This window comes from Oncorhynchus nerka, linkage group LG22 (genome assembly GCF_034236695.1).
Source record: "Oncorhynchus nerka isolate Pitt River linkage group LG22, Oner_Uvic_2.0, whole genome shotgun sequence".
Taxonomy (NCBI): Eukaryota; Metazoa; Chordata; class Actinopteri; order Salmoniformes; family Salmonidae; genus Oncorhynchus; species Oncorhynchus nerka.
The window spans coordinates 31164610-31182841 of NC_088417.1; the positions used below are offsets into that span (position 1 = coordinate 31164610).

The 18232-nt window shown below is 41.3% G+C and overlaps 2 protein-coding genes across 3 annotated transcripts in view; both read left to right on the forward strand.

The window, feature by feature from the left end:
* The window catches only part of LOC115105096 (integrin beta-1-like), a 49152-nt gene extending 47766 nt beyond the window's left edge, over positions 1-1386 (forward strand). The window contains exon 16 of the mRNA XM_029626698.2: positions 83-1386. Within this exon, the coding sequence (XP_029482558.1) occupies positions 83-148 (66 nt within the window). The 3' untranslated portion in view covers positions 149-1386. The remainder of the gene's footprint in view (positions 1-82) is intronic.
* A 1672-nt stretch (positions 1387-3058) lies between these two features.
* Positions 3059-18232, forward strand: part of LOC115105097 (ras-related protein Rab-18-like) — a 29945-nt gene continuing 14771 nt past the window's right edge. Inside the window, exons 1-7 of one of the 2 annotated variants that reach the window (XM_029626699.2) lie at positions 3064-3284; positions 6104-6159; positions 10002-10063; positions 10493-10565; positions 11116-11234; positions 12953-13019; positions 13714-15754. In XM_029626699.2, the coding sequence (XP_029482559.1) occupies positions 3217-3284; positions 6104-6159; positions 10002-10063; positions 10493-10565; positions 11116-11234; positions 12953-13019; positions 13714-13886 (618 nt within the window). In that variant the 5' untranslated portion in view covers positions 3064-3216 and the 3' untranslated portion in view covers positions 13887-15754. Of the gene's footprint in view, positions 3285-6103; positions 6160-10001; positions 10064-10492; positions 10566-11115; positions 11235-12952; positions 13020-13713; positions 15755-18232 lie in introns of those variants that run through there. The other variant, XM_065007124.1, reaches the window with a different exon arrangement.

Below are 18232 nucleotides of genomic sequence, written 5' to 3' on the forward strand. Positions count from 1 at the left end.
TGACATGTTATGTGACAGATATTATGACTGACTGTACATTACAATTATAACATTTTCTCCTTGTTTCTCTTGTGCCTTCCAGGGCGAAAACCCTATCTACAAGAGTGCTATTACGACAGTGGTCAACCCCAAATATGAAGGCAAATGATGGAGCTTGAAAAACACTGTATGCAAATATAGTTATAGCGGATCGAGGGTGAGAGGGATAGTGGCATGGGAGGGGGGATTCATTGTATGTATTTTGTCATTTCTTCTTTTTGTTGCTTCAGTATTATAACATTACATTTGGCCAATACATTTGGTATGTTTACTAACATTTATTTATTTTTAAGTACAGTTATGTGTATATACTTTTAAGATTATTTCATTTCTTGAACCACTGTTTGAAATGAAGGTTTTTGCCACAGAACTGGTATGGGCAAAGGGTTTTACCTTTCAAAGACAACATCTGTACTCCAAATGGCACCCTATTCCCTTTATAGTGCACTACTTTTGACGATGGCCAATGGGCTCTGATCAAAAGTAGTTAACTACTGTATATAGGAAATAGAGAAATTTGGAATGAAGAAATCGAGTTTCAGACAGGACCTGAGGCTAAAGCATACCTTTTGCATTGTGGTTATAAAGTATTTTTTTCAGCCAAAGGGTACAGTATATATGTAGTAAACACATTGATTTGTGTATAAAATAGTCATCCATTAAGCAGGATTACAAGAATCTGGATTTATCATTGAGAGCAGTTTTTAAAGATGAACTTAGCACATCAATCACATAATTGTCAATCATAGAAAACCATTGGTTGACTCTAACCTTGTCATCAGATAACATATAATGTGTGAAGAAGTGCTATTACATTGATGTTTTAAAAGTGATTATTGCACTATTGATTGAGTACAAGTTTCCATTGTGAAAGGACTGACAAGACTAAGTATACATTATGTCATAAGACTGTCATCAAGTCTATTTTAAAGGGATTGAAAACCACTTGTATTAATGGGATAAAATCATCTAAATCAATGAATTACACAATCAATTAACATGTCTTTATGTGACCAAATGTGAAGTTATATTCTAAAAGATTTCAGTATTCAACATCATTCCTTCTGTGCTCATTCCAAGCAAAGCCAAATATGGCTTCATTGCAAAGCCTTCCCGTTGGGCACAGACGTCAATTCAACATCTATTCCACATTGGTTCTATGTAATTTCGATGAAATGACATGAAAACAACGTTGATTCAACCAATGTGTTTCATGTTGATCAATGTTAAAAATTGTTCTGAAATCACTGGGCCTTTCATCTGTAACAGTGTTTGTGTGAAATCAGTATTGAAGTAAAAGGCCTCTTGGAATGTGTTTTTAAAATACTAAAATCTCTCAAAATACCACATCTTGTTTTTAAAGTGCCTTTTTAAACTGGAAGTGTGCAAAAGTCTCCAGTGTTATTCCAGAATTCTAAAAAGTTTGGACACACATGTCAAGTGTGTGCAGGATGAAGAAAAATGTTTTTGAAGATTTGGAGGGTGTACAATGCTGCAATTGTGGTGGGAATCACATTCTTGAGTCCCCCGGGGTGCCCTGTCAGGGTGAAGGAGGTCGAGGTAGCTGTCCAGCGGGTCTCCTATGCGGAGACAGTGGAAATTGTTGGAGGAAATGGAGATGAGGATGATATGGTAGTGGATGCCCCGCAGCTTGCTGAGAAAGTCGTTCATCAGTTAAAGGATCCTGAAACACCGATTGTTAAGTAGTGGATTTTGTTGCGTTTAATTGCGCTGGTGATTCATTGTACTGGCCAAACAACCAAGAAATCTAAGAAACTGGACATTGTGAAACCTAAAAGGTTTTTGGATCTCCAGGACTTCACAGCCAAGACATTGCAGGGAATATTATCTGAAGATGTTCCCCCCTCTCAGGCCCCAGAGGCTGTGTAGAGATCTGAGTAGGAAAAAAGACTGTTATAATTTTGGTTTTGTTTACGTTTTTTCCTCTTTTTCTGAGTTAAAGCCTCAGTTTTCACCCCACTCAGTAGGTGGCGGCAATACACCATAATAGGATGTAGCCCACCGTAAAACCCCACAGAAGAAGTATTATTATTCTCCAGCCTAGTGTAGGATCAGATAGGGCCAAGTAGCGGAATAGTGGTGAGGTTTTTAATGGGTGTAGGGTTAGTTGGTAGGGCAATTTTCTTCCTTTTTCTGTTATAAAGTCTAATGAATTCACACTCCATAATAGTAGGCGGAAACACAGGGATAGATAAGACAACATTTACTAATAGAGCCCCACAGTGGCCCTCTCATAATACCCAAAAAACCTAGCGGTCAGACAGGGAAATAGTTCTAATAATTTTTTCCACCATTTATTCTTCCTATAGGGGATTTTAGAAATGCTGAAAATAAGGATGGTGTTGTGTGTAGTCTTACCCTGGTGTGACGTTTTGATAAATGTGTAAATCTCTTTCAGACAAGGTGACTTTTATCAATACATTCGGCACTATTTAATTTATGCTAATTAGCATCAAAGTAGACTACAAATCTCTGCAAGCTCCAGAACGTAATCTCTAGCTTTCACCTTTGCAAACAGGTATTGTTTAAATTTCAAACTTGCCCAAAACAGTTGACAGAATTGTCAATTTAAAGAAATGTAGCCAATTTATGAATTACTACATTTAGCTAACATTAGATAGTTAATCCAGAGATTCTTACCTTTTCCTCGATTTGCCAGTCTCATCCAGATCATCATGGAATTTGTAGTTCTGTATGATACCCACATAAGTAGGTGATTAGCACTTCATTTTTTTTGGGGGGGGGGGGGGGGGGGTTGTGAATACAGGCAAATATATTGATAAAGGGCATGTTGTCTGAGAGAGATTTACAGTTATCAAAACGTCACACCAGGTTAAGCATACATGAAACACCGCCCTCATTTTAAGTGTTTCTAAAATACCCTATGTAAAAAAGCAATGGTGGAGAAACGATTGGAACCATTTCCCTGTTAGACCGTTAGGTTGTATGGGTATGACTCATGCTGTGGCGCTCTATATAGGGAGGATATGACCTGCCTCACTCCAGTACAGTAGGTGGCGGTCCATGGCTCTTTGAGGTGGTTGCGATCCGCCAATTTAAAGAAGAAGTCTCATTAGCTAGCTGACAACTCTTCTAGGGTGTATTTTTACAACTCTCAGTTGAAGTACAAGTATAGTCTATAGATCGCATAGGAAGATGGAAGACGACGTTTTAACAACACTGAAAATATTAATAATTGGAGAAAGTGGCGTTGGGAAGTCCAGGTAAGAATGCTGGTAGCTAACAGTAGCTGGAACGATTAGCTAGGAGCCCTGTTGTCTCGTTAAAAAATGACCATGTTTTCGTGCTGTGTCTGTTAACCAGATCGCTTGAGTGTTAACCAAGCAAAAAAAAACATGTTGTTAGATCATAGTACACTGGCTAATGTAACACAGTCTTTTGCTGTGCCACATCAGCTAGCTAACGTTAGCTAGCTTACGATATGGAACGGGTGACGTAATTGATGTGATGAGTTGGAGGTGTTGCAACAACAAGAATGGCTGCAACGAGTTATTTTCACACAGCTAACGTCTTAATATGCATTTTAATCGTCACTTCGGTAGGAGTGAGTTCTGTAAGATTAAATTTAAAAACATCATTTTGATTGCAGTATACAAATAACTTGATTAATGCTTTAATAGCAGGTAGCCTAGTGGTTAAGAGCGTTGGGCCAGTAACAGAAAGGTTGCTAGATCGAATCCCTGAGCTGACAAGGTAAAAATCTGTCGTTCTGCCCCTGAACAAGGCAGAACTGTTCCTAGGCCGTCATTGTAAATAAAAATCTGTTCTTAACTGACTTGCTAAGTTAAATATATTTTATAGGAAAAGTGTCAGTGAAGTGATCAATTTGAGTGTAATTCAATTCACGGGTTATGTTATGTTAGATTAATCTAATCACGACTGGACTGGACATTTGACACCTCCAATATGACAGCGAGGTTTATCTAGGCCTATGCCCTGAGTGAGACCCAGCGAGTCTAAAAGGCCTATGTCAAGGCCAATGCCTTAGCAATAGCTAAAGAGTTTGGCCAACTCAGCAGAGAGAGTTTAAATCTTAATGGGTGCCATGATGGCAACAAGTTCCAAGAATAAATTCTAGCAATATGGCAAAGTAGGATGTTATTGTCATGGAATGTTACCAAGCTGTGTATATCTCTGGCTTTAGTCTCTAGACTGCTAGAAAGAATGCTGGTATGTCTGAGTGAGCCTTGAACCATCAAATAGTAGGGCTATGTTATATTACTAAAGCATGAGGACTAGTGCACCTGCACTGCTCGACCCAGCAGTCAGATGTACTTTTCATTTAAGGCCTTTGGTTCAGACCAGACAGCCTTCAGTTTCTCAAAAGAATCAAATAAATGTGTTTTTTAATTGAAGAAAGGCCGACAGACTCACTGCAACTCCCGAGTGTCGCAGCAGTCTAAGGCACTGCAGTGCAAGGGTACTGGTTCGAATCCAGGCTGTGTGCAAGAGTCCACTACAGTCCACAGTTCAAATCCAGGCTGTATCACATCCGGATGTGATTGGGAGTCCCATAGGGCGGTGCACAATTGGCCCAGTGTCGTCCGGGGTAGGCCGTCATTGTAAATAAGAATGTGTTCTTAACTGGCTTGCCTAGTTAAATAAAGGTTACATTTAAAAAATAAACTGGATATTCCTTCTACCTGACTGGCCAGAGACACTCCCAAAATACATCTGCATCAAGGGACAAACAGTTATTTTCTAAGATTTTAAGCCTTTTCAAGCCTTTTTTTGTATTTTAGCGAGATTAGCAATGAGATGCGAAGGATCTTAAAAAATGTTTACCTTTTATTTATCCAGGTCGACTCAAATTAAGAACAAATTCTTATTTACAAGGACTGCCTGGAATTTCTTCTTGGAACTTATGGTGCCATCATTGCACCCATTTAAGATTCTAACTCTCAGCTGTGTTGGCCAAACTCTTTAGCTGTAGCTAAGGTCTTGGCATAGGCCTAAGATATATCAGACTCAGGACACAAAGGCCTAGCTAAACACTGCTGTTATATTGGATGTGTCAAATGTTCAATTTTGATCGAATTCATCTAACACCTGAATTGACTGAATCAAACACTTTTCCAAATAAAACAGTTGCTTAAATATTTGTATACTATCAGCAAAATGATTGTTCTGATTTATTATTACAAAACTCACTTGTACTGATGTGACTTAAGGCATATTAAGATGTTAGCTGTGTGAAAATAACTCTATGCAGTCATCCTTGTTGTTGCAACACCTCCAACTCATCACTAACGTTAGCTATGAATAATGTTGGCCAAGGCTAGTGTTTCATCTGCCCATTTTGGGTTACTGCCTCAACCTTAAATTGAAGTATTGTTAAAATGTAATGGCATATGATTACTCAATCTTCATTACTGACATTATGTCCATATATTTAAAAAAAAATCATTTATTGATTAAATAAATGCATGATCTCATTCTCAAATATCCCCCCCTCTCTTCCTAGGTCTTCAAATCATTAGAAATCTCTCTGGCAGAGAATATGGGTTTTATTTTACCGGGCAAATTGGTCTGTTGCACTGCGCTTGTGCTATTATGTAGGCTAAGTAACAACATTGCTACTGAGGTATCAGGATACTGACATAAAACTATGACCAGTCGTTCTTCTGACATTCCATCTGATAAATCATTTCCATGTGGATGAAGAAAATGAGTGTATGGTTGAGTAAGAAAATTAGAGTGTCTGGCTATTATCTGTGCTGGGGTTGACTGGAAATAAGGATTAGCTAGCTACATCATTAGCCCTGTGATTCAGTTCTTAGCACTTGATTAGTGACTCAACTGAACCCTGACCCTCTGAACACCAACCGATGATGTCATCTGGTTGTTAGCTATTAGCCTACATATTAAATACACTATGTGCTCATGGCTATTTGTCTTTGTGGAAGTTGCCCTCATTTCAAATGTGTTGTACAGTACTGTAAAAACGACACCATTGTAATTGTGCAAGGCTAAAATGGAAATGAAACAAATGATAAAGTATTTGTCCTTTTCTCTTTTGCAGTCTTCTCTTGAGATTCACAGATGACACATTTGATCCAGAACTAGCAGCAACAATAGGTAAGACCTTCTGAAGGCAGTGTCACTAGCCCTCTATAACCCACACACATGATAGTCAGTATCATTAGTATCATCTTGTTTTAGTGACAGCTCCACTGATTGATCCCGGATTAGCTAGGACTAGGAGCCCTTGTTGTCTCATTAAAACATGCCCAATAATTAAAGACAAACCGTGAGCACACACAAACAGTACTGGACAGGACCCCTCTTATCTGAACTAAGCAATTTGTAAGTCGCTCTGGATAAGAGCGTCTGCTAAATGACTTAAATGTAAATGTAAATGTAAGCACAGAGTAGCTTGACCTGGTCAGTCCTGTACTAGGCTCATATGGGTATCAACAGTGTGAACAGACCAGGTAACAGTAACTAACTCACTGACTGGTATTCTGAATGAAAAGTATAGCTAATATCCCAACTATTTCAATAATCTACTTTCCAAATTTAACGGAATGAATTTGAGATACAGCCCGGTTTACAGTGAGTGAGTTAATTCAACTGGTGGTGAAATGCATGGTTTGGGAAATGGAGAATTCCTTTTCTTCCAGGATCTGCAAATGATATCAGAATTCAAAACTGTATTAAACATTAGACTCTTCAAGGACACCCCTATTATTTCTTTTAGGTAGCCTTGAGACAGTTAACATCCAGGAGTCTTAGTGAAAGACAGGCTCAAAATTCATAGCGCTATTGATTACTTAGAATGGGAGAGACAAATGGAATAGTGTTGTTTTTTTCTACAATAAGAAGTTCTTATAGGTGACTGCACAATGTCGTCTTTGTTAAAACAACTATACGTGCCTGTGGAATCCCAGAGAGCAAGTTCGACGTAATAAAATAATTTTTCTGGTAGGCATGCCTCGCTCCTATTTTACTTGGCCAACTCAATATCTTTGCCAAACAGATGTCCACATAGAAGTTTAGCTATACTCCCCACATTGACACAAGTCCCTTGTGATTTGTGGTCTGAAAACCACTGGTATCCCTCAATTCCTGCTTGCTCCTTTCTTCCTTTGTATAAAGTAAAAGTTCAATCTACACTTGTCAATATCTGTCATATTAGCATAAGCATACCGTGGTCTCTTATTTGAGTCTTGCTGTAATTCTGTGCCAGCATGTTACAAATCTGTATCGGAACATGTGGTTTGTAGCGCCCCTTTGACATTTAAACAGAGCCATTACAAATAGAACTCCCTCCCTATCATCCAAATACTTTCTCTCTTAAATACGGCGATAAGAAGCTTCGGGCTCAGGTGTACCGGTACTCATGAATAAATACAGAGACTCAGATTTGAGGACACGGGTCGTCTGTGATCAGTTAAAATGCTTTGCCACTACTACTGTTTTGGTGCATGTGGTTGTTGTACTTAGTGTGCTGTCTGTGTGAGTTATCGAGTGTTATGCAACGGGTGGCTCTAATGCGGATTGGTTAAAACCGCATTCCAGTCGGTGTATATTCCACAAATTACCATATGCGGCTAAATCTATTATATTAAAATGACTACTTACTTTGTTCCGTCTGACTGCACAATCCACTGTCTCATCAGCCCAGCCAGGCACTTTCTAAACTTGATCTCCACTATGAAAAGCATCTAGACATTATCTCACATTTCTTTTAGACTAACTGTTAGTTTCAACAGCTGAGATTTGTATAAACCTTGCTGTCTGCCTTGCTGTCTGCCTCTCGGACATTTGCAACATTGTTTCGATCTTCAGCTGTCCCATTAATGGACGTTTCGGGACGAGACAAACACAGGAAGGCAGCGTTTCTCAGCCAGTCGAAATCATGAATCGGCTGGCATCATTTTTATCGATGTATATCTATACAAAGAAATGTAAATTGGGGGAAAAAAGGTGAAACGAAGTGCAGCTAGTTTGTGGTCTTTCCAGCTTCAGTTTGAAGTGATTGTGTTAGCTGTGTTGTTCACTAGCTCCTCTGAACAACAGTGTCCTGACAATTAAACACATTTTCTAAGCCAGGTGAGATCGCACTTTTTGACGTGACTGTAAGTTACCCGTAGTTGGCAAGCTAACAAACAAGGGATAAGAACGTTGTCAGCCAGTATGGCAATGGAACATTTAGAGTCGCGTCCATAGATATAGAACAAAAAGACTGAGCGACTGGGTCGCGTCTCTAGCAACCAAACCGATAGAACGAACGACCAGCCATCTAGTCCAGATTTGTGTCTGGACTGGCTCTTGTGGAAGGATGAAATGGTATCCATAAATTCATCAATAACGTTTTTTTTAATGAAAATGTCAATAATTATTTAAATATGTTGGTAACCCATTGTATACAAGTGATAATGCCCTCGAAACCGGCGTTGGAGGATACATTGGCTCGGTTTGCCGGCCCTCGACTTCGTTTCGGGCCTATCACCCATGCCAATGTATCCTCCAAACACAGGCTTCTCGCGCATTATTTTTAAATCAAAACCACATCATTTAGTGGGTTGCAGGGTCGAAGAAAAGAGCTCCATCACGTACCTTTTTATTAATAAACAAACCATGTTTAAGTGAGTTGCCTATTCCAGTTTCTGTCAGACGTACTCGGGACGTTTCAAGTCGCCCGTAAAGAGTTTAGTCCGCAGCACAACAGTCCTACCTTGACTACACCACAGTGATTGTCAGTTATTGTTGGCTTGGTGATGTATGGACCAGATGCTGCATTATGGCAATGACTACTGTTGTCTACACTGTAGTGGGTGCTAAATACCATGGTCCGTAGGGATAAACAAAGAGCGAGAGGACATGCTTGACACTCTTTTGGGTGTAGGAGGAGGGCAGGGTGAGGAGATGAGTCCATCTTGTCTTCACTCCTCTTTGTTTTGGCTCTTGTCTGGAGCTTGGTCCAGACATAAAAACAACCCCATCTTAAGCATACGTTTTTCCTGATAAATCTTTCAGTGTGTGCTAAAACTATGGACAATACGTCCAGCCAAACCCTTCATGCTATGTGCGCTGAAAGAAGCCATAGAGATTTACGCGTCATGTGTGACGAGCACGACGCTTTTATTTTGATGTATTTTCGACCGAAGAAAAGGGGATTTCAAAGAATGAATCATGGCACTTCTGAGCGACAACACAGGTGGAGTTTTTTTTAAATAGAAATGCTATATTTTTATCTTTACATATTCAACCACATATTCCCCACACAGTTTTAAATCAGGACACGCATCAAAATTTAAGTGCACAAAGCTCCGCCCCTCTCTGACTAGTGAAAATATCCGATTTAGTTCAGACATGCATTGTGTGGTACATGTAGGCCTAAGTTATGTATGTTTTGACCATTTTTAAATGAGTCAAGTTCATTTGTCTTCTTGATTCATATTCTTGGCGTATATGACCTGTGTGATGACTCAAATCACCAGGCACACATTTATGATGAAGACATCGTCTTCGATTGGGGGTGCTCCGGGTATTCGTACATTCAGAACGTTGGCGCACCCTAGACGCTCTGACCTAGGAATAGGGTTGATCCGAGTGTTCTGACTTCACAACGGCAGTCAAGCCCCCAAGCAAACTGGCTAACGTTGTCTAGTTTGTTAGCTACTTCCAGACACAAATGAGAACACCTCACTCTGAGCATTTTACTCACCCTAGTAGAGCTGGTTAGGCTGTTCATGTTAACCAGAGCTTTGGTGACTGTAACTGTGCTGCTGGCAACAAATGAATTACGCTTTTTGCCAACATTTACCAACACTGGCCATATTCAACGGGTGTTGAGCATTTGTAAAATTCTGCACTCTGACACACACAGGCGAGAGTGCTCTGAAATCTGAAGATAGCCAGAGTGAATTTACGAACGCACCCTGAATGTGTGTTTCTCTCTGTTTCTTACGCAGGCGTTGATTTCAAAGTGAAGACCATCTCAGTGGATGGGAACAAGGCAAAGTTGGCAATATGGGTAAGTAGTCCTCTACACACACACACACACACACTGTCCCTTTCAAAACTGACTGGAAAATTCTGGAAAGGAGTTAGTATGAGGTGTGGGCCTACGTTATTGTTGTCGACAACTCCTAGGGATGGCTAGTAAAAAAAAAAAAATCTAATTGCTTAACTTCCACTTAACAAATGATTCACTTAACCTCCACAAGATGGTGCTGATGTACATCATTCTGAGCACCAATGACAAATGGCTGTCAAATCTCTCTTTATGCTTTAGTCCTTGTCCTCCATCACTTTTTATGGTTCTGTCTTAGTCACACCACCATATTTTCCTCCCCATGTGTCCAGAGCCTGACAGCGGAGAGGGTTATGGCTGTGTTATGTGTCCAGAGCTGTTGTGTTTTGATGTGCCCAGGGCTTTAATGGTTATGGTTATGTTTTGCAGGACACCGCTGGCCAGGAGCGTTTCCGAACCCTGACACCTAGTTATTACCGCGGCGCGCAGGGAGTCATCCTGGGTGAGCAAACAACTTCATCATTCAGACCTCTACCCCTTTAGACACATTCAGCCACTGCAGGTCTGGACAGCCACCATAAAGACTGATTGCTTTTCATCCTGTGCTCTTACTTACTCTCTGGAACTGACATTATTGCTCTTCGCTAGAGCAGACGTCCTCCAGAGCCTACAGTATACCCGGAGGCTATGATAGTGTGGCTAACACCATGGATGCAGTAGAACTGGCTTTCTAAACAAGTGTTGTATTTCCTCTTCAGTTTTAGTCCGGTGGCTAAGTGTCCGATTTTGGGTGAATTGTGGCTTTTGTCATATAGAGATGGTGCATTTCACACACATTCCTAGTAGTAGCAGAACCAGTGTTGATACACAGCTCAGGACTACTTTATGATAGAACACTAACACATTCTTGTGATGCGGGGGGGGGGGGGGAGTTTGAAACACGGTTTTAAAGGTCAAAGGTCCCGCCCTCAGTTACAGTATGTCCTGCAGTCATCTGCTGACAGAGATACAATGTTTTTGACCGAGCACCTCACCCCTTGTCTCTTCCTCAGTGTATGATGTAACACGACGGGATACTTTCACCAAGCTGGACAACTGGCTCAATGAGCTGGAGACTTACTGCACAAGGAATGACCTTGTCAAGATGCTGGTCGGGAACAAAATTGATAAGGCGAGTCCGTTTGTTTGTGTACAGTGTGTCATTTAGGCTAGAATTGTGCTATAATCAGTGGTTAATGTTTGTTGATACTTACTAGGTAACAAGGCTTTCCCCCCTCATAGAATCAACACATTCTATATACAGGGAATTTCTTGTTTTTCAGTTATCCTCTATTCATTGTATTGACTTACCCCAAACCAATATCCCCTTTTTCTTGATTTTCTAAGTTTAGATCATACCCCAGTATTTCCCCTGTATTATTTTATTCAAACTGTATTATATTGTATATATCATTTTTTTTTTTTTTTACAAAACTCTGTAGTAATGCATCAAACTGACTACACAGCGTAGTCTTTGTTAAAACAACCATGCCTACCTGTGGACCCCCCCCAACCCTGTCCTGCTACCCTTGCCACCACTGCTGAAAAAAATTCCTGGGGGAACCACTGCGCTGGTGTATATTTGAAACATTCTTCAGTACTTGGTGTAGTATGTTCCTAGTTTACAGATTGAGCTGGAATGTAATGTGAATAATATTGCCTCCCAACCTGGTTGGGCTGAGAGAAGAGGGCTCGTCACATTTTAACATATCCCGAGCCCATGTGAAAACACTCGCATGTTCAACCAAATGTTATCTCTGGGTTTAGTTCCCTGAGTCTGTGTTTAAAAAAACAACAACATTGTAATTGGATTGAAATGTATCCTGCTGGCTCTGTCGTCTTCCGCCATAGTAGGTCCTTTGTTTGTTGTTTCTTAACCCTGTAGGAGAATATAACATTAGTAGACATCATGTACATTACTGGTCTTTAGCTGTGGTACTGACTAGACTCTCCTACACTATATGTACAAAAGTATGTGGAACTGTTCAACAGGAGCTTCATGAAATGGGTTTCCATGGCCGAGCAGCCGCACACAAGCCTAAGATCACCATGCGCAATGCCAAGTGTCGGTTGGAGTGTTGTAAAGCTCGCCGTCATTGGACTCTGAAGCAGTGGAAACGTGTTCCCTGGAATGATGAATCACACTTCACCATCTGGCAGTCCGATGGATGAATCTGGGTTTGGCGGATGCCAGGAGAACACTACCTGCCATAATGCATAGTGCCAACTCTAAGGTTTGGAGGAGTAATGGTCTGGGGCTGTTTTTCATGGTTTAGGCTAGGCCCCTTGATTCTATTGAAGGGAAATCTTAACGCTACAGCATAAAATAACACTCGACGATTCTGTGACTCTTTGTGGGAACAGTTTAGGGAAGGCCCTTTCCTGTTTCAGCATGATAATGCTCCTGTGCGCAAATCGAGGTCCATACAAAAATGGTTTGTCGAGATCAATGTGGAAGAACTTGACTGGTCTGCACAGAGCCCTGACCTCAACCCCATCAAACACATTTGGGATGAATTGGAAAGCCGACTGCGAGCCAGGCCTAATTGCCCAACATCAGTGCCCGACCTCCCTAATGTTCTTGTGGCTGAATGGAAGCAAGTCTCCGCAGCAACGTTCCAACATCTAGTGGTAAAGCATTTCAAGAAAAGTGGAGGCTGTTATAGCTTAAAGGGGGGACCAACTCCATATTAATGCCCGTGATTTTGGAATGAGATGTTTGACGAGCAGGTGTCCACATACTTTTGGTCATGTAGTGTATGTTTCCCGTGTACCCAGCCCAGTCACATTCACAGTAGCTGACAGGTAAACTGGACAGACCTCATAAAAGATTACTCTTCTTTGTTTTAGGAAAACCATGAACTAGACAGGAACGAAGGCCTGAAGTTTGCAAGAAAACATTCCATGCTGTTTATAGGTAAGTCGGGAGCTGGGAGGATTCCCCTCTCGGATGCGACTCGGGGCATGAGTTATGGCCCACCGTTATGCGGGGGAAACAGCTTTTTAAATACCTGTCATACCTGGACTGGAATGTCTGCCTGCTTCTATTCTTAGCCTTCTCTTTTTAATATCCTCTAACATCTTTCACTTTGTCTAAACCCCCTTGCTCAAGGGCACATCAACAGATTTTTCACCTAGTCAGGGATTCGAACCAGTGTCCTTTCGGTTTGCTGGCACAACGCTTTCAACCGCTAGGCTATCTGCCACCTTCATAAGATAAACTTTGTGTATGAAGTCTTTGTCCGAGTCTCTGTTATTCCAATCAGAACAGAAATAACTTCTACCAATCAATAGATACGGCTATTTTGAGCAACTTTTTCAAATTGTAGCACTCGGAGAGCACATTCTAGCTAAGCAATAACGCACAAGAGGCTGTGATAAACATAGTCCCAGGTAAATGACGTTGTTCGGTCCGACACGCAGCGGAGGCACACAATGTTCAGGAGAATTACCCTGTCTAGTTTCAGAGAGATGCAGCTGTGGAGGTCAGAAGCTAGATGACATGAAGGAGCAGCCAGTCACTGAGAGTTGTTATGTCTGTATCCCTTCTTCCTCCTCTCCCCCTCTCTTTCTCTCCTACTTCCCCCCCCACCCCCCTTTCTCTGGGCCAGAGGCCAGTGCTAAGACGCGTGATGGGGTCCAGTGTGCGTTTGAGGAGCTGGTTGAGAAGATCATCCAGACCCCTGGACTGTGGGAGAGCGAGACGCAGGGCCGAGGGGTCCAGCTGGGCCGGCAGGACCAGGCTGCAGGGGGTGGCTGTGGGGGTTACTGCTCCCTGGTATAGACCCACACTACATTCACACGCAACGCGCGCACATACGAAGCATAGACACTCATATACACACACACACACACATACGAAACGCACCCCACACACACACTCACTTGAAAGACACACCCAACCAAACACTCACACACACACACTGATGGCTGATGTCCTGCGATGAGGACTATGAAAGCTATAGTTTTCAGACTATTTCCCACATCAGCCCCTGAGGTGTGGAGTGAGGCAGGGCTGCTCATGACCAGCACCCTCCGCTCACTGGCTGTGATCATTCATAGGGATGTTGCTGTTTGCACACTTCCTGTTATCATGGCTATAATTCTGTTTTAAAGGTACTGTCGGTCTCTCTGAAAATGAAATTAGTGTATGACTTGGTGGAATCGTGAGGTGAGGCACAGTACCATGGATAGCAGATGGGGGTATTATTTTCATTTAGAAAATAATTTTCTATCACCATTTCTCAATTCCGGTTGTATAGAGTTTTGTTTGTCCTCCCCCCTCAACACTTTTTTTTCTTTGTAGAATCCCCCCCCCCTATTCTCTCCTTTAACACTTTGTTCCTCTTAGCAAGGCAAGCTAGTGTGTGTTGACAGCTAGTGTGTGTTGGCTGCAGGGATGATTCTCCAGCGTGTGCATCTACCCTGTGTGATCATGCAACCTTGTTCTCCAGTGCTCGCCCTCCTAACAGCGCTGCAGTTGATTTTCTTGTCAGGCCAAGCCTTCATGTATTCTCTCTCTTTTTGTCTCTCTTCCACAAGCTGCCTCTTTTGTTCTAAAAATTATACAGTCACCATGTTTTTGGAACAAAGTTTTACAACTTTTCCTGACTTGGACTCAAAACTTTCAGCATTTTCTTGAAGGGTTTATAAATCAAACAGATTGGCACAGGAGGGTTGGCTATCTATTGTGTGTGTTATGAAAAAGAAACTAAACGAACCAACGCTGCATGTTTTGTTGGTTGTTCTAATGGGCTGTGACCAGCCTGGTTATCTGCCACTCGGACAGTTAAATATTAATATCAGTATCAGCGCTAGCGTCAGTCTTGCTTCAGCTTTTCATAATGTGTCCCTATATGGAAAAAGGACCAACGTTTTCTATATTACAGAATACATTGAGTCATATGGGTGTTGGCATTGAAATCAAAGAAGGTGTAAGACCTGTAAAAAAAAGAGTTTTGCAATGCTCTGTCTCCACGTTCCATGTCCTTAGACCTTGCCTGTAGTTCTTGAGAGCCAGGAAGAATGTGTTGGGAAATGTAGTTTTGGGTGACCGTACCTATGGTATATTTGTCAGGAGTGACACGGATGCCTTTACAGTATGTCTAATCAGAATATAATTATTTCTTATCCTTAATTGCATGTAGAATTATTTTAATTTTTCATGTTTGTTCTATAAATGCCTTGCAGAGACAGTTGCATTGTGTCCCAAAATGGCACCCTATTAACTATATAGTGGACTACTTTCCACCCTGGTCTAAAGTAGTGCACTATATATAGAGAATTAGGGTGCCATCTCGGACACAAACTTGGACTGTATGAACCACACATACACAACAATTGAGTTAAATGTACCTTCATCCAGGACCTTGCACACAGGGTTTCGAGTAGACTGCATAGAGATGTTTTATTTGTCCTGAATGAACTAGACGTCTGCTTTATGATGGAAATGACAGAGGCTTTAACTCTTGAACTTGTTCTTTTCTGTTTATATGTGACAGCATATAAACACATTGTAAATTCATGTGTGTGTTTCGGAATACTTATGAATATATGTATAATTCCTGTGTGGATTGTAAAATTTGAATGTATACATACTACAATTATAAAACCGCCCTATGTATTAAAGTGAATAAAGTCATTTTTAAAGGATTCTGAAGTTAATGCTTATTCCTGCCCGAGCTAAGGAGCCCTCGCCTATTGTAAAACAAAGGGCCAGATCCTATTAACTTAGTATAAATCTTCACACAGTACTTGTACTTCACCTCATCTGAGAAGTCTTCACAGAAAACGACCTAGACTACTTAACATGTTGGAAATGTCATCCTTTGGTGAGAACTGAAAAAGGGTTTATCTTAAAAGCCTGTTTTTGAATTCCACACGTTTACAGATCGAGAGGTAGATACAGTGGGGCAAAAAAGTATTTAGTCAGCCACCAATTGTGCAAGTTCTCCCACTTAAAAAGATGAGAGGTCTGTAATTTTCATCATAGGTACACTTCGACTATGATAGACAAAAAGAAAGAAAATCACATTAGGATTTTTTTAATGAATTTATTTCCAAATTATGGTGGAAAATAAGTATTTGGTCAATAACAAAAGTTTATCTCAATACTTTGTCATTGCCAACAAAGGGTATATAACAGAGGTCAAACGTTTTCCGTAAGTCTTCAAGGTTTTTACACACTGTTGCTGGTATTTTGGCCCATTCCTCCATGCAGATCTCCTCTAGAGCAGTGCTGTTTTGGGACTTTCAACTCCCTCCAAAGATGTTCTATGGGGTTGAGATCTGGAGACTGGCTAGGCCACTCCAGGACCTTGAAATGCTTCTTACGAAGCCACTTTTCGTTGCCCGGGCAGTGTGTTTGGGATCATTGTCATGATGAAAGACCCAGACACGTTTCATCTTCAATGCCCTTGCTGATGGAAGGAGGTTTTCAATCAATCTCACGATACATGGCCCCATTCATTCTTTCCTTTACACGGATCAGTCGTCCTGGTCCCTTTGCAGAAAAACAGCCCCAAAGCATGTTTCCACCCCCATGCTTCACAGTAGGTATGGTGTTCTTTGGATGCAAGTCAGCATTCTTTGTCCTCCAAACACGAGTTGAGTTTTTACCAAAAAGTTATATTTTGGTTTCATCTGACCATATGACATTCTCCCAATCTTCTTCTGGATCATCCAAATGCTCTCTAGCAAACTTCAGACGGGCCTGGACATGTACTGGCTTAAGCAGGGGGACACGTCTGGCACTGCAGGATTTGAGTCCCTGGTGGCGTAGTGTGTTACTGATGCTAGGCTTTGTTACTTTGGTCCCAGCTCTCTGCAGGTCATTCACTAGGTCCCCCTGTGTGGTTCTGGGATTTTTGCTCACCGTTCTTCTGATCATTTTGACCCCACGGGGTGAGATCTTGTGTGGAGCCCCAGATCGAGGGAGATTATCAGTGGTCTTGTATGTCTTCCCTGTCCTAATAATTGCTCCCACAGTTGATTTCTTCAAACCAAGCTTGCTTACCTATTGCAGATTCAGTCTTCCCAGCCTGGTGCAGGTCTACAATTTTGTTTCTGGTGTCCTTTGACAGCTCTTTGGTCTTGGCCATAGTGGAGTTTGGAGTGTGACTGTTTGAGGTTGTAGACAGGTCTTTTATACTGATAACAAGTTCAAACAGGTGCCATTAATGCAGGTAACGAGTGGAGGATAGAGGAGCCTCTTAAAGAAGAAGTTACAGGTCTGTGAGAGCCAGAAATCTTGCTTGTTTGTAGGTGACCAAATACTTATTTTCCACCATAATTTGCAAATAAATTCATTAAAAATCCTACAATGTGATTTTCAGGATTTTTTTCCCTTCTCATTTTGTCTGTCATAGTTGAAGTGTACCTATGATGAAAATTACAGGCCTCTCTCATCTTTTTAAGTGGGAGAACTTGCACAATTGGTGGCTGACTAAATCGTTTTTTTGCCCCACTGTATGTATGTGTTCGGTTTAAACACTTTTCGAGGACTCCTTATAGCTCCCTGTGATTTCTAAATCATCCTATGGGCAGCTGGTCAGGAAACCCCCACTAGTATTTTGCCTTGGTGCGGTGGCTTTGACTGGGATGTGCATCAGTCCTGTGTCATTATGAAAGGGCTGGCTTAACCCACTACCCTCAGTCTTTCCTTGCTGCTCAGCGAAGGCTGTTAATCTGAAAACACAGACCTACAACATAACTGAAGGCCTGTAGCATCAACAGACCTAACCACTACATTGTTATATTGAGAATCTGCTTTTTTACACAGACCAGAGGTTTGTCAGTGCAGAAAGTACATTAGAAGGAACATTTTCCCAGAGGATTCTCAACCACCACCAACCCAAAACTCAAGACTTTGGTTCAAAAACTTTAGCTACATTTGATTGAGCCTGCCTGGCGCAATGGATCTAATCGACTAGCACAAGGTGCAAACTCTGCTCATCTTGCAGACCTCAATGTAATGCTCAAAGTTATCTGAAACTAAATAAATACTATTTGAACTGAGGTCTGACAATTGACCACCAGTGGGATATACAGTGCATTTGGAAAGTATTCAGACCCCCGTGACTACATTTTGTTACGTTACAGCGTTATTCTAAAATGGATTCAATTGTTTTT